This window comes from Heloderma suspectum, chromosome 7, assembly GCF_057233095.1.
Source record: "Heloderma suspectum isolate Gila_16-S chromosome 7, 16-S_ref, whole genome shotgun sequence".
In the NCBI taxonomy this organism is placed as follows: Eukaryota; Metazoa; Chordata; class Lepidosauria; order Squamata; family Helodermatidae; genus Heloderma; species Heloderma suspectum.
In genome coordinates, this window is record NC_139464.1 from 35,311,188 (window position 1) to 35,336,699 (window position 25,512).

Sequence of the window (25,512 nt, forward strand, 5' to 3'; positions counted from 1 at the left end):
TTCTGGGAGTTGTAGTCTAAAAAAAGGTCTGAACGACACCAGATTGGGGTGCCTTGTTTACTGGCATTCTCCCCCTTTCTCTGAATTTGTGTTGCATTACAGCCTTGGGCAAGTTGTAGGGCCAGCCCGTGATAATTTTCTGCCTGAAGCAAAGCAGCAAATGGCATGCCCATCCACCCAAATCAAGGTGCACAATACGCAAAGCCAACTAAGTTATTTTGGCACATGAAGCAGAAAATCCCACATCATGAGGCAGAAAACCTCTCCCCATCCCCCTCTCAGTAGAAACACAATAACAAATTAAATAATTAATAATTTGCTGCCCTTTCATGACATCCCAGATCTGCTGCCTGAAGCACCTGTCTCAGTCTGCCTAATGATAGGGTGGGCTCTGGCAGGTTGGACACATGCTGCAGAAGTGATTGTCTAAACAAATATACTTTAGGGTGCAATCCTATGCATGCTTAGACAGACATTCTGGGGAATGCTGAGAGTTGTAGGACTTATTTCTGCCTAAACATGCATAGGATGGTGCCCTTAATTATTTGGTGCTAGATGCCAATCTGTGTGAATGGCACAGATTTAGTTTAAATTACTACATTTCTGGAAAAATGCTGGTAGCCATGTTGGTCTGTTAAGAAAGAAAAAATCTAAAAGCGACAGTAATGCAAAACCTGTATTGGGACTAAAATGTCTCAAAGTGGTGAGAAAGTTTTCGTTTCCCAGAACTGTTCTTCGGGGTGCACATTAAATGAAACAAAAAAAGGGAAATGGGAGGATAGTATTTCTAATCGGAGAAGATGAGAAAGCCCAAATCTCGGTATTGCAATAGTCTTTAAATGGAAAGGGTTATATAGTCACAGTCTTAGGGAGCAATCCTATGCATGTTTAGACAGAGAAAAGGCGTGCAACTCCCAGCAAAGCTGGCTGGGGAGTGCTGGGAGTTGTAGGCCTTTTCTCTGTCTAAACATGCATAGGACTGCTCCCTTCATTAGATTAGATCATGCTTGGTGCAAAAGGATATCAAGTTTGTCCTGCACACACAGCTGGAGCATGAAGCTTAATGAGAGCTGTTAACCCAGCAAAGGTTTGAGGAAGACGGAGGGCTTCTATTCGGGCTGTCCCTGATTCACAAGTTGCAGCTTGGCCTGCTACTTTAGTGGCTACAGCTGAATCTTCCTCCTCATGAATAGCCTTCTTCCGAAGACTTGGGCCTTTTTCCCAAGTAGACCCATCCTCGTGAGTAAAACCTGGGTGAAAGGGTCTTCTGGCAACCAGGTGGGTGCTCTGATGGCAATTCTGCTTATCCCACCAGTACTCTGGTGAGCCATGGGATGAAGGAGGAGATCAGGAATCCTGGAAGGGCTCAGGATGGGGTTGAAGGGTTGAGACCTCAGGCAGGGCATCCCTGCAACAAGACTGCTCAGGTTGCCCCATGTCTTCTGTGCATGTGGGGTTTGCTGAAGATTGGGTCAGCTGGGAGCCTGGCAACATTGCACCAAAAAGGCCACAGGGCCAGGGAAGCATGTCTGCTCTGCATTTGAAAATATAAAATTGCCTGTTGTTATTTGATTTTGACTCTCTGTACTAATTGGAAGAACACACTGGTTCCTTGTAAGGTACAGAATGGAAACACTTGGTTGTGTGTGTATTAGCAAAGCTGGAGATTAATTTTAGGTGGTGTACTATTTTTTCTATTCACTTAAAAATATTTCTGTACTGCCTGCCATGTATAACATATCCAGGCAGTTTACAGTGATAAAACTACAATATAAATATAGTAGTTATACTACTACAAGGGTGCAATCCTATGCATGTTTAGACAGAGAAAAGGCCTACAACTCCCAGCATTCCCCAGCCAGCAACCTTGCTGGCTGCGGCATGCTGGGAGTTGTATGCCTTTTCTCTGTCTAAACATGCATAGGATTGCACCCTTAGACAGAAAAAAGCTATCCAAGTTCCAGCATGCCTCAGCTATATATGCTGGCTGGGACATGCTGGGAGCTGTAGGATTTTTTTTCTGTCTAAACATGCATAGGATTGCACCCTAAATATACTGAATATAGACTAAAACAATCAACTCTACTATAAAATCAGTGGCCATGAATTAAGAATCATAAGGACAGGTGTCCTAGATCAACAAATGCCAAATTGAATTTTAAAAAGTCTTCAGCATGCAACTAAACTCTAATAGGGACAATGCACATTTTCTTTCTGGGTGGAGGGTATTACAGAGAGTGGGTGCCACCACGAACAAGCCCTCTTCCTGGTTGTCAGGCAAATCTATATGAGCGAAGGTGCACCAGCCAAAGTGGGTAAAAGACACTCCTTATCACTGCAGCCACTTGAGATGATGCATTTCAAATGCTTTGAACTCTCAAAGAGAGAGAGAAATGCTAAATATTTTGTTTATTATAACTGCACAATAGGAACTGCTGCAGTGAAAGGGGAGAGCTCTGACCATGCATGGCATGGGAGAGAATCCCATGCTCTTTTAGATCTCTGTCTTGATATTGAACAAGTGTTTTTTTGCTTTGTCATGCTGCAACAGCTGCTTTCCCAGTGCAAGGGAGTGGCCATTTACCAGCTCTCTAAGCATCCTGCCTGTGTCTACATCTGACCTGTAATTTCTGGGAGGTGGCAGAAAACTAAGTGTTTGTCTAAGCCAAGGTACTTTAAGAGTACAATATTTAAGAGTATTAAAGTTGTTTTTATAAGGCTTTAACTGGCAGATATGTATGATACATGGTACCCTTGTCCTGACCTGTACACAGTTATGTGAAAGTAAGTCCCTTTTATGTCTGTGAAGCTTGATCCAAAGTACACCTGATGTGGATTTATATGATGCCTTAGGCCTCATATAAATGATCCAAAAGCCTAAGTGGTAAGAGAATACCAACAAGTTGTACATTCCCCCAGCCTCCTTAAGCAGGAAGTTAGGTAGATGTATGCTTCCAGATAAGTGAATTTATTTTACTTCTTATTTATTTTAAAGATTTACAGGCAGCCTTTTAGGGGAAGCCCTCCCAAGGCAGTGTACAAAACTGAAACCATAATAAGAATACAGTATCTATCTTTTAACCATTTAGGGTGCAATCCTATGCCTGTTTAGACAGAAAAAGTCTTACAAATATCACCATCCCTCAGCCAGCCAGGCTGGCTGGGAGCTGTAGGACTTTTGCTGTCAAACCAAGCATAGGATTGCACCCTAAATCAGCTAGCAACATCTACGCAGCAGCATCCAATAAACTAGCTCAGTTATAGGCCAAGGTGAAAAGGGAGCCTTTAGGGCCTGCTTGAAGGTCTGTAATCAAGGGGCCTGGCTTGGAGCAGAGTTCCACAAGCAGGGGGCCACAACTGGTAAGGCCCTGTCCCTCGTGCCCACCAGCTTCATATCTCTTACACACAAGCAGGGTCTTCAACACTGACCTCAAAGTACGAGCAGGTTGGTATCAGTGAAGGTGGTCCTTCAAGTAAACTGGACCCATTTAGCACTTTAAAGGGCAATACCAGCACTTTAAATTGGGCCTGGACATACAGTAAGGACACTGCTTATAGCATAGCATAAGATTTCTGGACAGTGTGCAATTTTATTTATTACATTTCTATTCCACCCATAGCCAAATAGTTGAATTAATCACCATAATAGGAATACAGTAATAAAACAATATTTAAAAGCATAAAATCAGCTTACAACGAATTCCAATGACTGGGTAAACAAAAACCTGGTGCTAGAAGGATTGCAATGTTAGCACCAGGTGGGCCTATCTAGGGCGGATGTTCCAGGCAGTCTAGTAATTATTATTTAGTTATTATTATTTATCCATTTCTTTGCTACCTTTGAAGACAATAGCCTTCCAAGGCAGCTTAAAGCCTAAGAATAATACATTTTAACAAACATTAATAAAGTCATATTAAAGACAAACAATTGAAATTAAGTTACAGTAAAATACAATTTCAAATTATCCACAAGTAGTGCATACCATAAACATTTACAGTTAAAAGCCTGGGAGAACATATTGACTTTTTAAAATTCTCTTTAAAGCAACCACAGATGGGGTTTGCCATATATCTATCAAGAAAGAATTTGATCTACAATTTGAAAGAATTCCATTCCATTAAGGTTGATTCCAATTGTAGGACGTTTTTCTGTCTAAACATGCATAGGAATGCTCCCTTAATGATGCAGTCCCTTTTCTGGGGAGGTGGGAGATGTGAAACTCTAATGAGGAACACACCTAGGATGAAGTATGGACAGTTCCAGCCATCATAGTAGGAGACCAGCCATGCTAAGAAGATGAGATCCAGGCTGCCTTCTACATTAAGCAAAAAACCCACAAAAAAGTCTGTCTTTTCTTCAGTGAGATGCAGAAGGCAAGCACAGATTCCGTTTTCGGTGTAGTCACAGTTATTATGTTCCTTACACTGCAATCCTGTGTATGTCTGCTCAGAAGGAAATCCTGCTCAGCTCAGTGAGACTTACCCTCAGGTAAATGTTTATAGGATCGCAGCCATAATGTTGATCTACAGGGGGCGGATAATCCTTTATAGATATGATTAGACGGTATGTTACTCGTAAAATTTCCTGTCTTAAAAGCTCCTCCTATCATATAGGATTAAAAATCCCCTAGAGAATTACATTGATTAAAAACTGACACACATACACACTCCAATGTAAAACCTGATCCAAGGTATGTTTACCCAGCACTGAGGCTGCAGTCCTATACCCGCTTACCCCAGTGACCACAACGGGACTTACTGGTGAATAAACGTTGTATAGGATTGCGCTTTGTAAGCCTCACTGTATTCAGTTGGGCTTAGATCTTTCCGTTCCGGAGATGCCTGTTTTAGGTTTTTAAGGGTGCGATCCCACGCATGTTTAGACGGAGGAAAGGCCTACAACTCCCAGCATTCCCCAGCCAGCTTTGCTGGGAGTTGTAGGCCTTTCCTCCGTCTAAACATGCGTAGGATTGCGCCGTAAGATTCTCAGCGCGCTGTTAAAACTGCCACCCCAAAGCCCTGAAATATGAACTTGTGGATTTCTGGCATCCTGTAAGTTACACGAATGGAGGGAGCGGAGGGGAGAGAGAAAAAGCAAGTCATGCTGACGATGCGTTTGACTCAGCGCAGCTTTAAGCCACTGGGAAAAAAGCAGCTCCCGGAACCGACCCCGGCCAGCGGGGAAGTGGGCGAAGCTGGTGTGTGAGTGAGAGAGAGAGAGATCGCGAGTGCGATGATGACGCAAAAGGCCGCGCCCCGTTCTCCGGGCCGTCATAAAAGGAAGACCTCACGCGGCCGCTCCTTTCCTTTGGCAGAAGATGGGCAGCACCTGAGAGTCGCGCTGACCGAACTCACGATGGAGCCCTCGGTGCCCGTGGTCTTTGTCCGGCAGACCCAAGTCGGAGGCTACCAGAAGACTGTGAAGGTAGGAAAAAGCTGCTGCTGCCGCTGCCTGTGCAATCCCAGCCATGCCTTCTCGGAAGCAAGCCCATGGACTTCAGAGGGGCTTGCTTCCACGTCAGCTCATATCGGATTGTAGCCTGAAAAGCTCAGAGCCCAGGTCTCTTTCAGGCTCCAGCCCTACGTTCGTTTACCTGCGAGTAAGCCCCACTAAACTCATGAAGCCTTACTTCTGAGAAGGAATGGATGGTTGCGTAAGTGTCCTCCTTTCGACCACGCGGGCTTTGGGTGTGCTCTTCCTCTCTGGGGCTTGTGAACAATGCCCGGAGCCCCAAATCTGTTTTACGTCCTGTGTTGCTAAACTGGATGGAGGGTAATTTGTGACTGGGAAATTTGGGATGGGAACAGACTATAATTTGGGATTTTGCAAGGAAAGCGGGTATCTCAAACCCTTCCCAATGTAAACTGAAATCGCTCTTTGTTGTTGTTACTGTTATTATTAATACTATATTATTTTGTTGTTGTTGTTCAGTTGTTCAGTCGTGTCCGACTCTTCATGACCCCATGGACCATAGCACGCCAAGCTTCCTGTCCTGCGCTCTCTCCCGGAGCGTGCTCAAGTTCGTATTCATTGCATCGGTGATGCTATCTAGCCATCTCATCCTCTGCCGTCCCCTTCTCTTGCCTTCAATCTTTACCAGCATCAGGGTCTTTTCCAGAGAGTTTTCTATTCGCATTAGGTGGCCAAAATATTTGAGCTTCAGCTTCATTATCTGTCCTTCCAATGAGCACTCAGGGTTGATTTCCTTTAGGATTGACTGATTTGACCTCCTTGCAGTCCAGGGGACTCGTAAGAGTCTTCTCCAGCACCACAGTTCGAAAGCATCAATTCTTCGGCGCTCAGCCTTCCTTATAGTCTCGCTCTCACAGCCATACGTTACTACTGGGAAAACCATAGCTTTGATTAAACGGACCTTTGTCGGCAAGGTGATGTCTCTGCTTCTTACTATGCTGTCTAGGTTTGCCATAGCTTTCCTCCCAAAGAGCAAGCGTCTTTTAATTTCATGGCTACAGTCACCGTCTGCGGTGATCTTGGAGCCCAAGAAAGTAAAATCTGTCACTGCTTCCATTTCTTCCCCTTCCATATGCTAGGAAGTGATGGGGCCAGATGCCATGATCTTAGTTTTTTTAATGTTGAGTTTCAAACCAGCTTTTGCACTCTCCTCTTTCACCCTCAACAAGAGGCTCTTTAGATCCTCTTCGCTTTCTGCCATTAGGGTGGTATCGTCTGCATATCGGAGGTTGTTGATAATTCTCTCGGCAATCTTAATTCCGACCTGTGATTCATCCAACCCGGTGTTTCTCATGATGTACTCTGCATATAAGTTAAATAAGCAGGGTGACAATATGCAGCCTTGTCGTACTCCTTTCCCAATTTTGAACCACTCGGTTGTTCCATGTCTGGTTCTTACTATTGCTTCTTGACCCTCGTACAGCTTTCTCAGGAGACAGGTAAGGTGGTCTGGTACTCCCATCACTTTAAGAATTTGCCACAGTTTGTTGTGATCCACACAATCAAAGGCTTTAGTCAATGAAGCAGAAATAGACGTTTTTCTGGAATTCTCTTGCTTTCTCCATGATCCAGCGAATGTTGGCGATTTGATCTCTAGTTCCTCTGCCTCTTTGAAACCCAGCTTGTACTTCCGGTAGTTCTTGGTTCGCATACTGCTGAAACGATCATTAGTATTAATGAATATGCTATCAGTGTGCATTTATAGAGTACAAGAGGGCAGGCCCTGCCTCTAGAAGCTTGTAATCTAAAGTTCAACATGGGAGGAAGGGGAGGAAATTGTGACACGGGTACCCATGGACGCAATGCACAGTTGTTTCGGCTATGTGTGCTTAGGCTTTGTAACAGGTTGTGTTACAGAGTAGGACATGAAAACTAGGACCTTGTGCTAAGGGCTTCACAGTAAAGCTGGTATTTGGGGAGGGATTTAGAGGAAATCAGAGCTTGCATCATGCTGGTCTTTGGGGAGGTAGTTCCCAGCATATGGCAAGGCAGAAAGCGTGGAGTGTTTTCAGACATTGATTAAAAATGAAATTTAAATAGCCATATGCTGCCTGTGTATTACTATAAGCCAGTAGTGTCAAACCTCTTTTAGCCTGAGGGCTGAATTCGATTTTGGAGAAGCGGGGGGGGGGGGGAGTGCATTCCAGTGGTGGATGGGTCCAAAGGCAAACAGTACAATGCCAAAAATACCGGCTTACTTTAGCTTCAAGCTCTTGCTGTCAGTAACTCAGCCATAAGAGAGGCATTCCAACCTTTTGGCATGGGGAAAAAACTGCACCAAAGCCAAGAAGCCACCAAACAATCGGGGAAGGGGTGTGGCCATCTGGGAAACATCAGAGGACTGGATTGTGACCCTAGGTGGGCCAGCTTTGGCCTGCAGTCCAGCAGGCGCAGTCTGTGACTTAAATTTGACAGGACCATATGCAGACAATACCACCCTAATGGCAGAAAGTGAAGAGGATCTAAAGAGCCTCTTGTTGAGGGTGAAAGAGGAGAGTGCAAAAGCTGGTTTGAAACTCAACATCAAAAAAACTAAGATCATGGCATCTGGCCCCATCACTTCCTAGCATATGGAAGGGGAAGAAATGGAAGCAGTGACAGATTTTACTTTCTTGGGCTCCAAGATCACCGCAGACGGTGACTGTAGCCATGAAATTAAAAGACGCTTGCTCCTTGGGAGGAAAGCTATGGCCAACCTAGACAGCATAGTAAGAAGCAGAGACATCACCTTGCCGACAAAGGTCCGTCTAATCAAAGCTATGGTTTTCCCAGTAGTAATGTATGGCTGTGAGACCTGGACTATAAGGAAGGCTGAGTGCCGAAGAATTGATGGTTTCGAACTGTGGTGCTGGAGAAGACTCTTACGAGTCCCCTGGACTGCAAGGAGGTCAAATCAGTCCATCCTAAAGGAAATCAACCCTGAGTGCTCATTGGAAGGACAGATACTGAAGCTGAAGCTCAAATATTCTGGCCACCTAATGCAAAGAGAAAACTCCCTGGAAAAGACCCTGATGCTGGGAAAGACCAAAGGCAAAAGGAGAAGGGGACGGCAGAGGATGAGATGACTAGATAGCGTCACCGATGCAATGAATATGAACTTGAGCACGCTCTAGGAGAGAGCGCAGGACAGGAAGGCCTGGCGTGCTATGGTCCATGGGGTCACGAAAAGTCGGACACGACTTAACGACTGAACAACAACAACAACAATGCAGATGCAGCTCTAATTGCTGCATCTGCACAAAGCTGCATTGGGGCCATGCATTGGAGGAGCAGTTTTGGCCAAGATTCAGTGCTTATATCACGTGCAATGGCTGTTAGGGTGGAGGAGGCTCGCTGCAGGAGACAGCCAGTGTAGTTTTTGTAATTGCATTACAGAAAGAGACAGCAGTACTGATGAAACTTGTTGATTTAAGATACTGGAAAATCCTCACAAGGCAGAGTACACAAATGTATATTGTAATGTACAGTTAAAACAAACCAAAACAATTAGCAGCATCTAAAATATCAAGGCAGCATAATATCAGCCGAATTCAATAAAAAAGGTAAATGAAACAGCAAGGGCCAGCTTTAAGGCCATTTTTAAAAACTGCCAGCAAAAGTGCTATATGTACTTACCAAGGGAGGGAGTTCCAAAGATGTGGGGCCTCCACTGATAAGGCCCTGTCTCTGGTACTTGCTGTCCGATGGCTTTTGATGGTGTGTCAGAGAGCAACAAGGCCTCTGAGGAAGGTTCATATGGTGCAGGCAGTCTTTCAAATAATCTGGTCCCACACTGTTAACATGGCTTTAAAGATCAAACCCAGCACTTTAAATTGAGCAGAGAAACACATGTGCAATTAATACAGTACTGGTGCAATATGATCAGCATACCTTACCCATACAAGCATTGTGATGGCTGCATTCATTAATGGTTTTTCAGCCATGGCACCCTGGTTTTCGAACTAACTCCTCAAAGAAGCATCCCTGGCACTTAATCTGTTATCTTTTATGCATCAGGCAAAAATGTCTTCTATTCTCGCAGGCTTTTAAAGCTACTCTCATACCTTTTAAATGAATGGTGGGCAACTTGTGGGATTCCAGGTCATACTTCCCTTATGCAAATCTATGGTGGAAACACGCTTAGAATACTGCGTACAGTTCTGGTCACTGCACCTAAAAAGTATATTGCAGAGTTGGAAAAAGTGCAGAAAAGGGCAACCAAAATAATCATGGGAGTGGAGCAACTCCCCTATAAGGGAAGGTTCCAATAGCTGGGATGAACTTGAGCACACTCCGGGAGAGAGCGGAGGAGAGGAAGGCCTGGCGTGCTATGGTCCATGGGGTCACGAAGAGTCGGACACGACTGAACAACTGAACAACAAACAACAGCTGGGATTGTTTAGCTTAGAAAGAAGGCAAGTAAAGGGGAGGCATGACAGAGGTGTACAAGATTAGGCATGGTGTGGAGAATGTGTATAGGGAGACATTTTTCTCCCTCTCTCAAAATACTAGAACCCAGGGTCATTCCATGAAGCTGATTGGTGGGAGATTCAGGACAGATAAAAGGAAGGACTTCTTCACACAGTGCATACTTAAACTATGGAATTCACTATCACAAGATGTAGTGATGGTCACCAATTTGGATGGCTTTAAAAGGGGGTTAGACAAATTCCTGGAGGAGAAGGCTATCAGTGGCTACTAGTCCTGATGGCTATATCCTACCTCCGGTATCAGAGGCAGCATCCCTATGTACACCAGTTGCTGGGGAACACGGGCGGGAGGATGCTGTTGTGCTTATATCCTGCTTGTGGCTTTACCCTGGGCAGCTAGCTGGTTGGCCACTGTGTGAACAGAATGCTGGACTAGATGGACCCTTGGTCTGATCCAATGTGGTTATTCTTACCTTGGACTGCAACTTCTACCATCCCTCACCTTATGCTGGCTAGGGCTGATGGGAGTTAGAGTCCAACAACATCTGGAGAGCCACAAATTGCTCATGTGTGTTTTAAACGCTTGCTAGTTCTATCGTTTAGTTCACTATCATATTACTTGTAATTGCAGTAAATTGCACTGAAGTATATATTAGGAAGGGTGGATTATCTATATCCCGAGTAAATAAATAAAACAAATACTTCTTGTTCCCAAACATTAAAGCCTTCTGGCTGTGCCCTGATTTGACATCTCTCTGTACTGGGACAATTTTTGTTCCTGGTGAAGTCTGGGCCTTGTGAATGTAATATGGACCCAATGGCTGACTTCAGCTGGAGGGCTATGGAGATGAATGGAATGTATATTGCTGAGCCCTGTTGTCAAAATGCACTTTGTGAAATTTAGATAGTCATTAAAGCTGATTAATGGCAGCTAATCTACAGACTTGGTTTATAAGCCAAGCCCTCCTGTGGTGCTTCAAGACACAGTTTGATTTCATCTGAATTTCTGGAGCGCAAGCTGAAACTCAAATAAAGGAAATGCAGGCATACAAATGGGTAGTCTCTAGAGCAATTGTTCTAGGCTATACTTGCGCAAATCTTTCCTTAAAGCCACATGGAGTGATCCCCTATATTGGCCAGTAGTGCCTAATCTGGCATAAGGATTATCTTTTTGCAGTGAGGAACTTGTCATATTCCTCCCATCCCTTCCAGCAAAGCAGATTGGGCTTAAAAGTGCATGCTGTCTCTCCGTCTTTTGCCTACAGCTATTGTAAAGTGCAGGGATCAGCCTGTGACAGGTCGAAAGTTTCATGCAAATATGATCCCTAAGCTGGTAAACTGGCAATTCAGGTTTGTTAATTATTTGAAGGCATGGAGATTTATAAGGTACAGTGTAGCATTGGTTATGGAGACAGTGGGGCGGCCAAAATGCTCTTAAAACTTTCCCCATTTGGAAAAGCTTTGGCTTAATATTCCCTCAGCTGCTTTCCCCCCTCTGGACTGGGAGCAGGGAGATGCAGATAAAGTTATTACCAGCACTTCTCACCACATCTAGGGGTGCTAGAAATTTCCTTAAAGCTGAGATTCTGACCAAAGTCAGAATCTAAAATCTAAAATGGGCCTTAAGAGAAATATGTTTCTCTGCTTGCAGTAGTTAACATAGGAAGACTCTTGTGAAATTCTTGTCTTTGTTCCTTCAAGGACATCCCTGCATTTTGCACTATACGTGAGATACTTGGCTTGTAGATTTCAGTAGGCCTTCCCAGGCTGGTCTGGGAAGTGTTGGACTACAACTCCACAGCCATCATCCCCAGAATGGCTGTTCTGCCCGGGGATGATGGGAGTTATAGTCCAATACATCTGAAGGGCGTCCAGTTGGGGAAGGCCGCAGTAGACTATGCATGGAGCTGACCTGGAAGGTTGTTCAGAGATTTCAGCTGATGTACAGCCCAGTTGGCCACCGCCTGATGATGTTGGGGGCCAGTTACATACACAAATGGGTGAGCATGTCACTGGCTTCCTGTGGTCTTCTCAGTGTAATTCAGGGGGCTGGTTTGATACAGAGAACCAAAATGCCTTTAGCTTCCACATATCTAAGAGATGGCTTCCATTATGTTCATTGTCTCCTCTGCAATCGAGAGAGAGGGCGATCTTAATGCAGAGGCGCCATTTTGGATTTCAGAAGCTGCTTAGGGAGGGGAGTGACAAGACACTCCGAAAGGTGTAAAGGTCTGCTCCTGGATGCATTCATTATACAAACATCTCTGCTTTGTGTGTGTGTGTGTGTGTGTGTGTGTGTGTAATTACAGGGTTTGTTGTGGTGACTTTTGTGTGCCTTGTAATAACTACAGCAGTGCTATCCAGAAGGACAAACAAGCACCCTTTGTTCAAAGCAAAGAGGTTGTGTTTACTTGACTAATACATAACTAATGGCGGTCATTCAGTTTGTAGATCTGTGGGGCAAAGCTGGAAGTGCACCTATGGAATTATTAGTATGTGATCTGAAACAGCGAGGGCTGGGACAGCAGTACCCTCCACCTGCTTCCCAAATGGCATCTCTACCTCACAGTGGTTTGGAGAAAGCAGGATTGTATTGAAGCATTCTTGGTTGGTGGCTGCATCAGAGCAACTTATATTAAAAATATATAAGTTAAAAAAGGGAAGGGAAGTAGTAGCTCAGTTGGCTACTAGTCCTGATGGCTATGTGCTACCTCCAGTACCAGAGGCAGTGAGCCTATGTACATCAGTTGCTGGGGCACATGGGTGGGAGGGTGCTGTTGCGCTCATGCCCTGCTTGTAGGTTCCTAGTCGACAGCTGGTTGGCCACTGCGTGAACAGAATGCCGGACTAGATGGACCCTATGTTCTTATGTCCAGTGGTAGAGCACATGCTTTCCATGAGGAATGGTCCTGGGCTCAATTGTTGACATCTCCAGATAAGGCTGGGAAAACACTCCCAACTGAAACCTTGGATAATTTCTGCTAATAAACAATATTGTGCTTGATAGGCCTATCTTCTGATCCTGTATTGGGCAGCTTCCCATGTTTCTAAAAACCTCCAGATGCACTTTTGGTATTCCCAGGTTTCTTCCTTTTGCAGTTTTTCTAGTATCACATTTGATGCATCCTACTGTGAGCCATGTTGGACACATTTAACAGACCAGTTTCTGTGTTTTGTTTCTATGTAGGCACACCGTGAGGGAACACTTCATAAGCTGCTTGAGGTGAATGGACAAGCAGAGGGACCTGCTTATGACTACGATCTGATTGTCATCGGAGGGGGTTCAGGCGGACTTGCAGCCTCCAAGGTATGATCCACTGAAACGTATTAGCTAGCTAGATAGCTAATACGTTTAATAACCTAACCTGATAGCTAGAGCTTGGTTTTGCCCCAGCATGTGTTAGCAGACCCCAGGAATGGATCTTCTCTGTCCAAGCTGTGGAGTGGATTGTGGAAGCTGGAATATGGTTTGCAATCCAGTCCCGACACATGCAAAGAGGCCTTGCACAGATAGCCATCACAGTACGTACTCCAAAATCAGTGTGCCTGAAGGGTCGCTGTTAACACTGATCCCTCACTCCACCAGAAGCATCTGACATGCAAAGCAAGTTCTAGAGTGGCATTGGAGAAACCTCCAGGCCACTTGAGGCCCACTTCAAGAGCTATTCTACAAATATACCAGGAACCCCCTTTTTACTGGAAACCTTTCTGACCCAACATAAGCCCAGATGTGGCAACTGGATTCCAGTTGATGTGGAACTTCTACCCCCATCTGTCCTGGTAACTGAGCAGAAAATGTGTATCAGATAGTTACATCTCCCATCACCCAGAGCCAGCATGGGAGTTGTAGACCAATCTGGAAGGTACCAGGTTGGCAGGGGCTGAGACGTTGTTATATTGGAGAAAGTTCCTCTTAAACTTTGTATTCCTGCCTTGATATGGCATCCTCAATTGTTTTAGCATTCTTGAGAAGGTGACATAGATGACCGGAGTACAAAGTGAATCGCTGCTTAACCGAACTTTTTATTGAGAATCCTCAATCTTAGAATGTATAACAAAAATATTGGGAAATAATTATCTGAAATTTTAACCTTGGCCATGAAAGTTAATATATAGGTTTTAAAAAAATGTTTTTCCACTTAGGCCTCTTATTGCTAATAAGACAAGAGGTATCATTTTTCATAGTTTTGAAGGATGTCGATTTCCATTCAAATTTGCTTCAAAGTATAGTATTGATTTTTTGTTTGTGGAGTACTTTAGTGCATATCTTATTTTGTTAGTTTTTATCTAGCCTTTTCTGAAGTGCTTGCTGCTTTACACTAAGTAGCAAGAGTGGAGCATGTTAAAAATGGAGGGACTAGTTTAAAGTGCAAGGGAATTGTATCCCATATTTTAATAATCCGCATTAATGTGTACTTACTAGCACAGCCTAAGCTTGATTAAACAAATGGCTGCTCCGTTGTTAATTAGTACAGCAGCCTATGTGATCTTTTCAAGAACTTTTTTTCCAAATCTGAGCTTCTCTTTCCTGTGTTTGCTGCTTCCTTCATGTGTGTTTACACGTAAGTAGACTGGATTTATGGATCTTGCTGCTCCAGGGAGAGGATGATGATGATCTAGAGATATGATTTACCTGGAGTGGTAGAAAGCTTTAAAAAAACCATGCTGTTGATTAATTACAATATAGTCTGAGTGCATTATTTGAAAGGCTTTATACTGCACATTTTGTTTTGAGAGTTATGCAATTGATTGCAGTAGAAGCACAAATGCATAATGTACTGATGAGTGATGTAGGTTGCCTAAAACAGGCAGTACTTATCACCAGCACTGGCATAACAAATTTGAGAAAGGTAGAAAGAGTGGATAAGTAAAGGCCACCTGTTCGGGGAGAAAGAGCAAAACCTTTCAGGTTGTTGCAGTACCCATATCAATAAAGTAGTTCAGGTGCAATCCTTTGCATAGTTTGGCAGAAAAAAGTCCTATAACTCCCAACATTCCACAGCCAGCATGGCTGCTTGGGGAATGCTGGAAGCTGTAGGATGTTTTTCTGTCTAAACATTAGGGGTGGTGGAGAAATCTGCAATGAAACCAAATGAGTTCAGATTTTTATGAATCTGACCCCCAGATTCTGCACCAGACCCATTTTCCCCTGTCAGGCAGATTCCACAGACTTGTGGACCATTTTTCTAAGCTTTAGGAAATTTGTGCAAATTTCATCTTAGAAAAATACACAAAAAACCCAGCTGAAAGTGCGCATTTCCCCCATAGGCTAGAGCATGAAAATGCACATTTTGTGGGAATGTGTGCATTTTTGCACATGTGCAAATGCGAATTTGCGCGATTGCCAATTTGCGCAAATTCATAAACTAAAAAAAATCCAACTCCATCGATGGGTGGATGACGGAGCGAAAGGTGCCTGACAACCTGTGAAACACAAACGGAATGGATTTTATACAATCCATACATCTCTGCTTAAACATGCATGGGATTGCACTTCACGTCCTTTTTTAGTTATTGTTTGAACTATAAAGCTCTACCTCTAGGGTATTACGGGAATATGAGAAGGTACCCAATACCAACTTGGACTATCTAACCTAGTATTGTCCACACCAAGGGTGGGGAACATGTGACTCTCCAGATGTTTTTGGATTGCAACTCACATCAACCTCATCCAGCATAACCAATGGTGAGAGCTGATGAGAGTTGCAGTCTGTCCACATTTGGAGAGGTATGTATTCTCCATCTGTGGTCTACAGTGACTGGCCTCTCTAGATTTTCAGACGGGAGTCTCTCCCATCCCGGCCTGGGTGTGCCAGGAAGCGAACCTCTCACCTTTTGCATGCAGAGCATGCTTTCTTGTCACTGAGCTAAGGCTATGCCATTTTCCAAGCTTGGGAATGTAGCTGATTAGCCAAGTGAAATGGTTAGAGGCCACAAGTGTTTCATGGTCTGGGCCCATAGCTGTGCATGCGCTTTGTAAATACTTGATACACCTGCTGATAACTTTGCTAATGCCCCCACAGTGTAGCATCGGTATTAATTACTTCCCTTCTAGATAATTCTTACTGGCTTTGGCCCCAGCATGCATCTCATTCTGTTAATCAGATATTTAATTGCTTTAAGTATGGCACTTGTTGTGCTTTTAAAAGTTATGTCCAACTAATTGTAGGTTAACTTTGGGTTGCTTAACCCACAAATTACCCAACCTCCGTGGAGCAGCTGCAGCACATGACCCCAGCAAATTGTGGGTTAATTAACCCACAGTTTTTCATCATAACCCACAATTTTCCATCATTACCTGCAAACTAGGTCTCTGTCTCCCTCGACATTCTGTACCATTTGAAAACTTCCAAATTTCATCCTCTACCCCCCACAAAGGTTTCAAAGGGAAGCTCCAACATGAAGCTGCTGAGTTAGTGTCAAATCTGCAAATGAATTCTGTCAATTAGACAAGCTCAGTAGACTTGGGCTAGCGCACTGTTGAAATGAATTGTCTCTGCCTAGATGTTCATGTAGTCTGTACACTTTGCTTTACCCATTCATTACCAACTGGGAGTAGGTGTCACACCTATTCTGATTGGATCTTTTACTCTTTTGTTCTCATATCGGTGTTCTGCTTAGTCATGTAACACATCTACCTCTTACGTTATATCTGTCTTCTGACTGTACCTGTTTGCGTATGTGCATACATAGACTCTCTCTCTCTGACTCTCACTCTCACTCTCTCTGTCTCTCTCACTCTCTCTCTCTCACTCGCTCACTCACTCACTCTCTCTCTCACACACACACACACACACACACACACTTGCCAACTGAGGATAAGACTTCATGCATCTGACAATGTGGGCTTTGGCCTACAAAAGCTTATGCCACGATAAATTTGTTAGCCTTTGTCCTCAGACTGTTTTCTTCTGCAGCACCTAAAATGGCTACCCTTCTTTGGAATCTCTGATGCACACCAGTCTCTTTTCAGCAGGGGGTTCCCTCGCACCTGGTCTGTGACAGCAGCAGCAGCCATGACTGGGAAAGGACAGTGTGACTCCAGGTTTGAAGGCCCCATTGGCAAAGCACCATCTGGTGACCTGTTCCTACCTCAGTTGTTTCCCAAGCAGGTGGTATGGTGGCAGCTTAGAGCCAAGAGCCACCTGCTATTGTAACCCATCATGGTGCCCAGGGTAATGAAATGTTGGGAGCCATAGTGGGAAATTAAAATGGCAGGTTGGCATACCCAGCTGCCTGGTGCAGGGTCTCAGCAGGCATCAGCAGTAGGCCCCACTGGTGCCCTGGCAGCTGCCCATGGATGTTGGGTGATGATGGAGCATCTGGAGGTGAGCCGTGTCAGATTTCTAGGTGAATCCACCTCCCACCCCCCAGTATTCCCAGTCATTATTAGCAGCTTAGGGCCAAAGAACACATTTCATTATGCACACTGGTTAAGAAAGCATGTTTAACCAGGCAACTTTCCCTTTCTCTTCAAAATAAGCTGCAGGGTCCTGATTGGGAATGTGTTCTCAGTTTGGATCAAGGCCTCTACATCAGTTTCCTGCCAAAAATCTTCCCAAAAAAGGTGCTCTTTACTGATGTGGGTTCCTGATTCAGGTTGGGACCATGTTCCAGAGCAGGCTCCTGTAGCTGCCTTTTCTTCGAAATAAGTGGCCAGTTTAACGCATACTTAATGAAAGGTGCAGTTTGTTGATCTGAACGGAGTAAGGGCCAATTGTAAACTGTGAACTCATCCTTGCGTAGTGTATTTATCCGTAATTATTTGCCCCAGAAAACTTAAATGCAGGCCACAGCTGGGGGCTAAGGCAGAGGCCACATGTCGGCGTCATTTGACGAATGCATCATTTCATTTCTGAGTAAAGCTAATTTTAAAAATGTGCTTTGGAGCATCATCGTATTAAATGGCATGTGATCCAGAAATCCATAGGGCCATTCATGTAATGGAATGCAGCCCATAATTTGACCGAGTTTGTGGTAATTCAGGCAGCTCAATTATCGTTCAGTGTTTAATTAACTTCATATTGTTGCGCTTTTTTTTCCTCCTTCCTCCTTTGCCTCCATCGTATTCAGCTGAATGTTGTTTTTCTCATGACTAAATTAATTGGCATGAAAATCCAATCTTGTCATTTCAGCAAAAGAGAAAATAAAAGATGTGATGGGCAGGGGGGAGTTGAATGAAATGTCCCCTCAAAGCTCCCCCCCCATATGTATGTTAATAAGACTTCAGTCAAAGTCAAAATGACATAGCCGTCATGACAATATTCTAGTGACAAGTTTGACGGTCGCATCAATTGATAACCTCCTTGGGGAGAACAAGTAAGCAAATGGCCTTTCAAAATTCTCCACCCTGTTTTTGGGCAGGAAAACTGGGGGAACAGTTTCACCAAATTTCTCCAGGGGGTGAACGTTCCAACAGTTTTTCATAGGTAGAGCTCACTATAGGCAGGGGTTGTAGCACAACTTCTTTTTTCCTAGGCCGGGGTGTGTGTGCTGCCACTGCAAGTGGCTACAGAAGCAACTGTATTGGCAACTTGGCCCCCGTTTTGCATCCTTCATAATTCAAGTGTGAGGGGGCAATGTTGTGTCTAGCTGTAGGGAAGAGATGGAGCTAGTGCTATGTGAAGACCTGCTGTCCAATTTCTTTCTTCTTTTTTTTCTCCCATGAAAGAGGCTTCCATTTCTCTACTTCATCCTCAGGGCATTTTATAATTTATGTTGTATTCATTTTGGTGGTGGTTTTGAGTGTACCTAATCACCGCAAGGTGGTTGAGAGGGCTGTGTGCTTTACCTTTCCATTACACATCTCCCCACTGCTCTGCAGCCTCCCTAGCTGCCTGCACTTCCTAACCTGAAAAAGCCCTACAGGATGAATTATCTCATAATATCTGGCCTTGGTTGACATGCAGGAAGCCAAGGAGGCTACAGGCTACTGGAGAAATGATTGTACAGTGAAAAACACTCACACACACTCCCCAGCCACTTCATAAGTACGGTAAGCACAAGAGCCCTGAACCCAACCCATGAAAATTTATTTGAAATGTTTCTTCTTTGAATTTCTTTTCGAAACCAGTTTCTTTTCTATAAAATTGAATGAGCATGGTTAAAAAATGTGGATGAAATTTTTGACACAGCATTAAGAAAAGCTGCCCCTTGGGATGTCTAATCACAAACAAAATCCTGCAGTGGTTTTGATCAATATTGTGATCACATAGATAAGATAACATAGCATCCAGTATGATGGCAATCATGATGGTGAATGATGTGTGTTTTACTAAAACTCCTGTACTGTTATACCGGAGCTAGAGTTTCCATTTTTGACTGCCCTGCCCAGTTTTTTGACCTCTGGTCAGCTGATGGTTGGGGCAGTGCAAACCTCAATTCAGCCCTGAGGCCTCCATCCTTCTCCTAGAAATAAATGTTGACCCTGGTACCTAACCACTGTTGGGTGCCCTGTGTTTTGGGCTAGTTAGTTCTTTAGTCTGTTTCAGCAAGGCAGTTCTTAGCCAGGATTTGGGTTCACGCTTCCTGGGTCCAAGCCAAACACCCTTTCACAGTGATGGATCAGGGTTCACATCTTCCAGCCTTCCCAACTGGGTGCCCTCCAGATGTGTCAGACTACAATTCTCATCTTTCTGGGGATGATTGCAGTTGTAGTCCAACATATCTGGAGGATACCAGGTTGAGCAAGGCTAAGGGTTAGTAACATCAGACCACAAAGGGAGTTTTGGGAGAGTATACAGTCATGCTTCGGAAATAATATCTGGCTCTAAACTCTGCTATGCTGCCACTATAGACTTTTGGAAGTGAATTCCCTGCAATTGTTTGGTTTGCTGCATGGCAACAGGTCACAGCCCATCCTTGCTTTAGTGACTAGCTGTGCAATCTCCAACGTGGCCTCTTTAATCATCTGTGTTGTGGTGGTTGGTATGTGCTGCCAGCCATTCTTTTACTATTTTTCACTTGCTCAGGATTAAGCCTTGCTGATCTCAGTGGGCTTACTCCTGAGCAAGAGTGTGGATGATTTCACAGGGGTGGGCAACCACTGGTTCTCGAGCTAATTTCATGTGCCTCGGCCTAACTTCAAAAGCCCTCTGCAAGTGATCAGACCTCTTGCAAGAGCAATCTGTCCCTCCCCTGCAGCAGCCTGCTGGACAGGGAGGCAGACAGAGAGAGAAGGGGTGGCCCACCCACTTTTGACTCTGGCCCCACCTACCACTGTGTTTGGCCTCACCCACCATCACCATGTGGCCCCTCACAGATTAGCACCTGCTCAGATGAGTTTTCAATTTCCCATACCACCGGAAGCGTTATTTATTTATTAATTATTTCATTTGCATTATTTTAATTATTTTATTATTTCATTTTATATTATTATTAGATTATATCCCACCCTTCCTCACAAAAAGCAAAGGGTGGCTACAAAGGGGCAAAACCCAGTCTATATATTCTCCCCATTCCACCGCAAACACACACACTGAGCACCTGTGCGCTCCTAAAATTTTTAATGAAGCAGCTTCTCTCCAAAACTCAGTTGTCCTCATCATATATATTAGTAGCGAACTCCATTTTCGGATTGCCAGAGCTTATGTAGCCAAAACAGTCGCACCGTCCATGCACAAGAGGGAGGTATGAGCATAGGGATGTCAGAGAATTCCGCCACGGATCTTGGTGAGGCCGAATGCCAGTGCATTTGGCCCCCCGAACTCCGTGGCGGAACGGCTTGCCCCCCCGTCCCCCCCGTGGATCCCCCCCGGGACGATACTCACCTGGGGCGTATCTTCCAGGCGGCGGTGGCTTCGCTGGCGGCGGCCGGTCTTTTGACCGGCCGCCGCCGCCGCCGCCATTTCCAGGCTTGTGTGTGTAAAAAAAAAAAGAAGAAGAAGACATGATAGGCTACGTAAAGATTTACGTAGCCTATCATGGCTAGGTTTAAAAAAAAAGAAAAAAAGACGTGATAGGCTACGTAAATCTTTACGTAGCCTATCATGGTTGGGTGGGTTTAAAAAACAAACAAACCGCGTACGCAAATGGCGGCGGCTATGGCCGCCGCCATTTGCGTTCCTTTTTTTTACTGTCTTAATCTATGTAAATATTTACGTAGAGTATGACGGCGAAAATAAAGGAGAACGCAAATAGCGTAGCGGGCGCTATTTGCGTCCCCTTTTGATTCGCCGTTTTAGCCTACGTAAAGATTTACGTAGGCTAAAACGGTGAATCAAAAAGGGACGCAAATAGCGCCCGCTACGCTATTTGCGTTCCCCTTTATTTTCGCCGTCATAGTCTACGTAAATATTTACGTAGATTAAGACGGCCCAAAAGAAGGATCGCAAATGGTGGCGGCCGTAGCCACCGCCATTTGCGTACGCAGTTGGTTGTTGTTGTTTTTTTACCTAGAGCCCTCCGCGGCCAGAAATCCGGCTGCGGATGGCTCTGGCTGGGCCGGGCCTGGCAGGCTGCTCCGCGGAGCTGCCGCGGAGCACAGCCGGCCGTTCGAGGATTCCGGGGGGAGGAATGGAGTGCCTGCCCCCCCGGCCAGGATTCCCGGGGGGAGGGATGGAACGCCTCCCCCCCCCCCCACCATCAACATAATCCGCGAAAGGTAAGTCACTTTCATACATCCCTATATGAGCAGTCTCAGGGGGAACACAAAGGTTTGCAAATGTATCAAAAAGTATTTCTTTAGAAAACCCGAAAGGGGGGGGGGGAAACAGCCCAGTGAGGATTGAGAACATTCAGTGAGCATGGAATACTGACTGATTGTTGGGGGGAATTGGGGAACTGGGGGGGGGGAGCGGGAACGGAATGGAGGATCCTGGAAGAGAGCATGGCTGCCTGGAACCCTGAAGAGGAGCATTCGTCACTGCAACGTTTTGCTACAGATCCCTCTTGTTTGTTATAATGCTGATTTTCGGCAGTGGTGGATATTTGCAATCGACTGTGCTTGTAACTTCTGACATTCAAAGCGCTGTCTTATTCCATTTCTTCTCCAGGAAGCTGCCAAACTCGGCAAGAAGGTCCTGGTTCTGGATTTTGTTGTCCCTACTCCTTTGGGAACAAGATGGGGTAAGTCAGTGGTTCTCATCCTTTGTTATTCTGGGAAGCAACCAGCCACATAGGTTTCGGGATTTTCTGCTGGCCTTTGACATTGTGGCATGTGTTGCATTGTTTCTCCCTCTCCTCGAACTCTTGACCTTCATTGGCAGTAGGTTCCAGGTGGACAGCATGAAAGTACTACTTCGCACAATTTGCTGACACAAGATGTGATGCCCATGAAAAGGAATTGGACAAATACGTGGAGGATGGGGAGTTCTCAATGGATATTAGTCATGATAGCCAAATGGGGAACACCAGGCTCAGGGGCAACATACTTCTAAATGCTTGGCGAGTGACAACAGAGGGAAATAACTTTTGTCTGTTTGTGGGCTTCCTGGAGGAACTTGGTTGTCCACTGTGGGAAATGGGATGCTGGCGTCGGTACATCCAGCAGAACTCTTCTCAAGAAAAATAAAAACGAGTGCAGACTAGGACAACAGTTTTCTTACAATAAATATGCTCTATTGGGGAAGGGACTTTTGGATCCTGTGCAGCAAATATAGGTCCTCGCTTCCATTGTCGTCACAGCGGACTTGTTGAGCAGGACAGAGGATGTCTCCTCCGCTGCCTAGTGGAGTCCTGATTTTGTGGCAAGGCTCTTGCTGGGGTTTAGGGGGAACTGTGCATATACATGCATTCCACGCCTGCCTGGTTGCTGCTGCAGGGTGAGGGAGGGCAAAAATTCTCACTGAAGAGCCTGGGTGCTGTTCTTCCACCTGTTGTCCTGAAGGGTTCATATATCAACAAAACCCTCAACCATTCTCCCGTCTTTTTAATCTTCGTTTATCCATGTGCTGCTTTTACTTTTTCTGATTACAGATATTCCCTGCAGACAAATAGGCCTGAACTTTTCTGATTTGGCCTTGGTTTCCTGATCTTTTTTTTAAATCTGCATGACACAGAAATAAGGCCCAGTGTAACAACACATACGTCCCTTGGGAAGGTAGGCTTACAGATGAAGGACTGTCAAGAACTCCATTTTGTTTTTGTGTCCAACAGTCTGTAAGTTTCCATTTCGCAAGGCTGAAGCTGCATGTAGTGGTAAATCAGCTGTATGTGTGTTACCTCATGATGTCTCTAGTCCCAAGGTCAGAACAAGGCCTGGTTAATTGGACTGAGTGATCTTGGCTCTGTTCCTGCGGGATCCCTTACCTCCCTTTAGGGGCCTGAGAAGACTATTCTAGCCAGCCTGTGATTGGCTAGCACGGATAACTTTAGGGTTGTCAGGGGCTTGAGCATATAACCAGCTGCCCCATCTTTGTCTTTGCTTTGGACTCCCAAGTATTTCTGTCTGGGCCTTGTCCTCTTTGAAGACCCGTGCCTAGGTACATATAGACAGGTTAAGGCAGCTTTGTGCAGGGGGTGTCCCCAGTGAAGTATTGTTTCCAGACATACTCTGGTTCTTATGTGCCTTTTATTTCCCTTTCCCAATAAACTTACTACCTCTTATAGTTGGTGGTCTGTGTGCTTCGTTCTAAATGGCCTCAGTACTAAATCCCAAGTCTTCCTCTTGGTTAATGCTACTGTGTAAGGTTTCAGGCCTAAGCCTAAGAAATAGTAGGTGCCAGTTTGGCCCCTATATTTCCTAAGTCTTAAGGGTGTATGGTAAGGTCTGAGAGTCCCATGGCTCAGGCTGGGGTGGTCGTAAGGGGTGGTGAGTGTCTACCTTGCTGGCTTGGTGTTTAGCCCGAGCAACCTTTTCTCCCTGCTTACACTGCTGGGAGCAAGGGCAACCCCCTTCCTCCCTTCACAAGGACTGAATGGTGTTTCCCATCCAGCAGAGGAAAAACACTAACTCCTTTATTGCAGACCTTCACAAAGCAGTCCGACTTCTAGCAATGCTCTACAGCGCAGTGTTGCTATTGATTGTACCCTTGATTTCTGTACTGAACTGCTGGGTGATCCTGGAATATGTTCCCGTATGACACTTACAGGTTATTTTCCTCTTGCAGGTCTGGGAGGAACTTGTGTCAATGTAGGCTGCATACCTAAAAAGCTGATGCACCAGACAGCTTTGCTTGGGCAAGCCATAAAAGATGCGCCCAAATTTGGGTGGCATTTGGATGACCAAGGTATGGATGTAGAATTCTTCCTTTGAATATATTATACTGCTATGTGGGTGGTTAAACTAGGAAGTGGGGAGTAAAGAGACAAATAGGAAGGATAGGATTCAAAGGTTTTTATGTCTTCAAAAGTCAAAATGCAAAAAAAGTGCATATTCTAAGCATATTTGTTGTGGTTATTTTTTTAAAATACCTTTTAGTAACCAGAGTGCCATCTGCACAAACTGGAGTATATAGAGGCAGTTGCCAAACATACTTGTTCATAGCAGAGGGATCAGTGCAGCAGTGCTGATGATATCAAAGCAAATTTGAACTTGACATGTGTAAGACTCCTCCATTAAAATTTCAACGGGAGCTTAAATAAAATGAGAGCTTGGGTGGCTCAAGAGGGTGTTGCTGCACCACCTACAAAATACACCAGACCACATTCACCCTCATAATTATCCTTGCACTGTGTCAGCAAAACTCCACAAACCTTGGGGAATTTAATTCAGTTTTCAAGGAGGAGGGCCACAGCTGTGAGTCAGGTGCGTCCGTTATTATTTGATTTGCTAATGGAATATTAAGGCTGTGGGCAACCAAAGGCTCAGATGAGAGCTAGATTCTTTCTCTTTTAATCCTCAGGCGTGAATCACAGGTGGGATAAGATGACGGAAGCAGTTCAGAATTATATTGGCTCTCTGAACTGGGGATATAGGGTGTCTCTCCGAGAGAATAGTGTCACATATGAGAATGCTTACGGAGAATTTGTTGGGCCATACAGAATCAAGGTACTGAATCTCCTCTTAATTGTGGGTCATGTATCTTTTGGGTTCGCGCTGCAATTCTTGCTGTCTGTGTACCTGAGGGGGGTGGGGATGGCAGGCTGGTCGGTCTGCTTTACGTGAGAAGATCCAGTTAGATTTGGTTACTAGCCCCAAACAGGTCATTCTAGCTGGTTGCCAATGTAGGAGGAAACACTTTTGCTGAAGCAGCAAATGGGAGAGGCTTCCTTTTGTCATTCTGGTGGATGAGCTTGCATTGCTCAGCAGGAGCAGAAGATGGAGCAAGAATGGAGGTCTAGCTAGTATAGCAGAAGCAAAACAAAAATTGCCCTTTTCTTAGGCATCACAGCAGAAGCCAGTGGGGAGTTCAGCAACTCCAAGGCCAGGTCTGGGGCATAAGTGGTTAAGTAGCGGCACCAACAAAGAGCCCTGTAGCACCTTAACGTGCTAACAGATTTAATGTGGTACACATACGCCTTCGTGGACTGGAGCCAACTTTGTCAGATGCATGAAGTGTTATCTTCGGTATTTGGAGATGTACACATGGACACGTGGGTACAGAGGGAAAAATGTTATAAACAGAGGAACTAAAAGACTATGAAATCAAAGGATAGCTGTAGGTCTGTGACATTTCTTCACAAGCCCTAAATGTAGTTGAGAACATGGCGGTAATTCCGTCATATCATCAGTTACAGAGGATGAGGCTG

General features: G+C 44.9%; 1 protein-coding gene across 2 annotated transcripts in view; it reads left to right on the forward strand.

Moving 5' to 3' along the window:
- The first annotated feature begins 5,304 nt into the window (after positions 1-5,304).
- The window catches only part of TXNRD1 (thioredoxin reductase 1), a 43,512-nt gene continuing 23,304 nt past the window's right edge, over positions 5,305-25,512 (forward strand). Inside the window, exons 1-5 of one of the 2 annotated variants that reach the window (XM_084809640.1) lie at positions 5,305-5,425; positions 13,070-13,189; positions 21,876-21,948; positions 23,931-24,050; positions 24,666-24,811. In XM_084809640.1, the coding sequence (XP_084665766.1) occupies positions 5,357-5,425; positions 13,070-13,189; positions 21,876-21,948; positions 23,931-24,050; positions 24,666-24,811 (528 nt within the window). In that variant the 5' untranslated portion in view covers positions 5,305-5,356. The remainder of the gene's footprint in view (positions 5,426-13,069; positions 13,190-21,875; positions 21,949-23,930; positions 24,051-24,665; positions 24,812-25,512) is intronic. The other variant, XM_084809641.1, reaches the window with a different exon arrangement.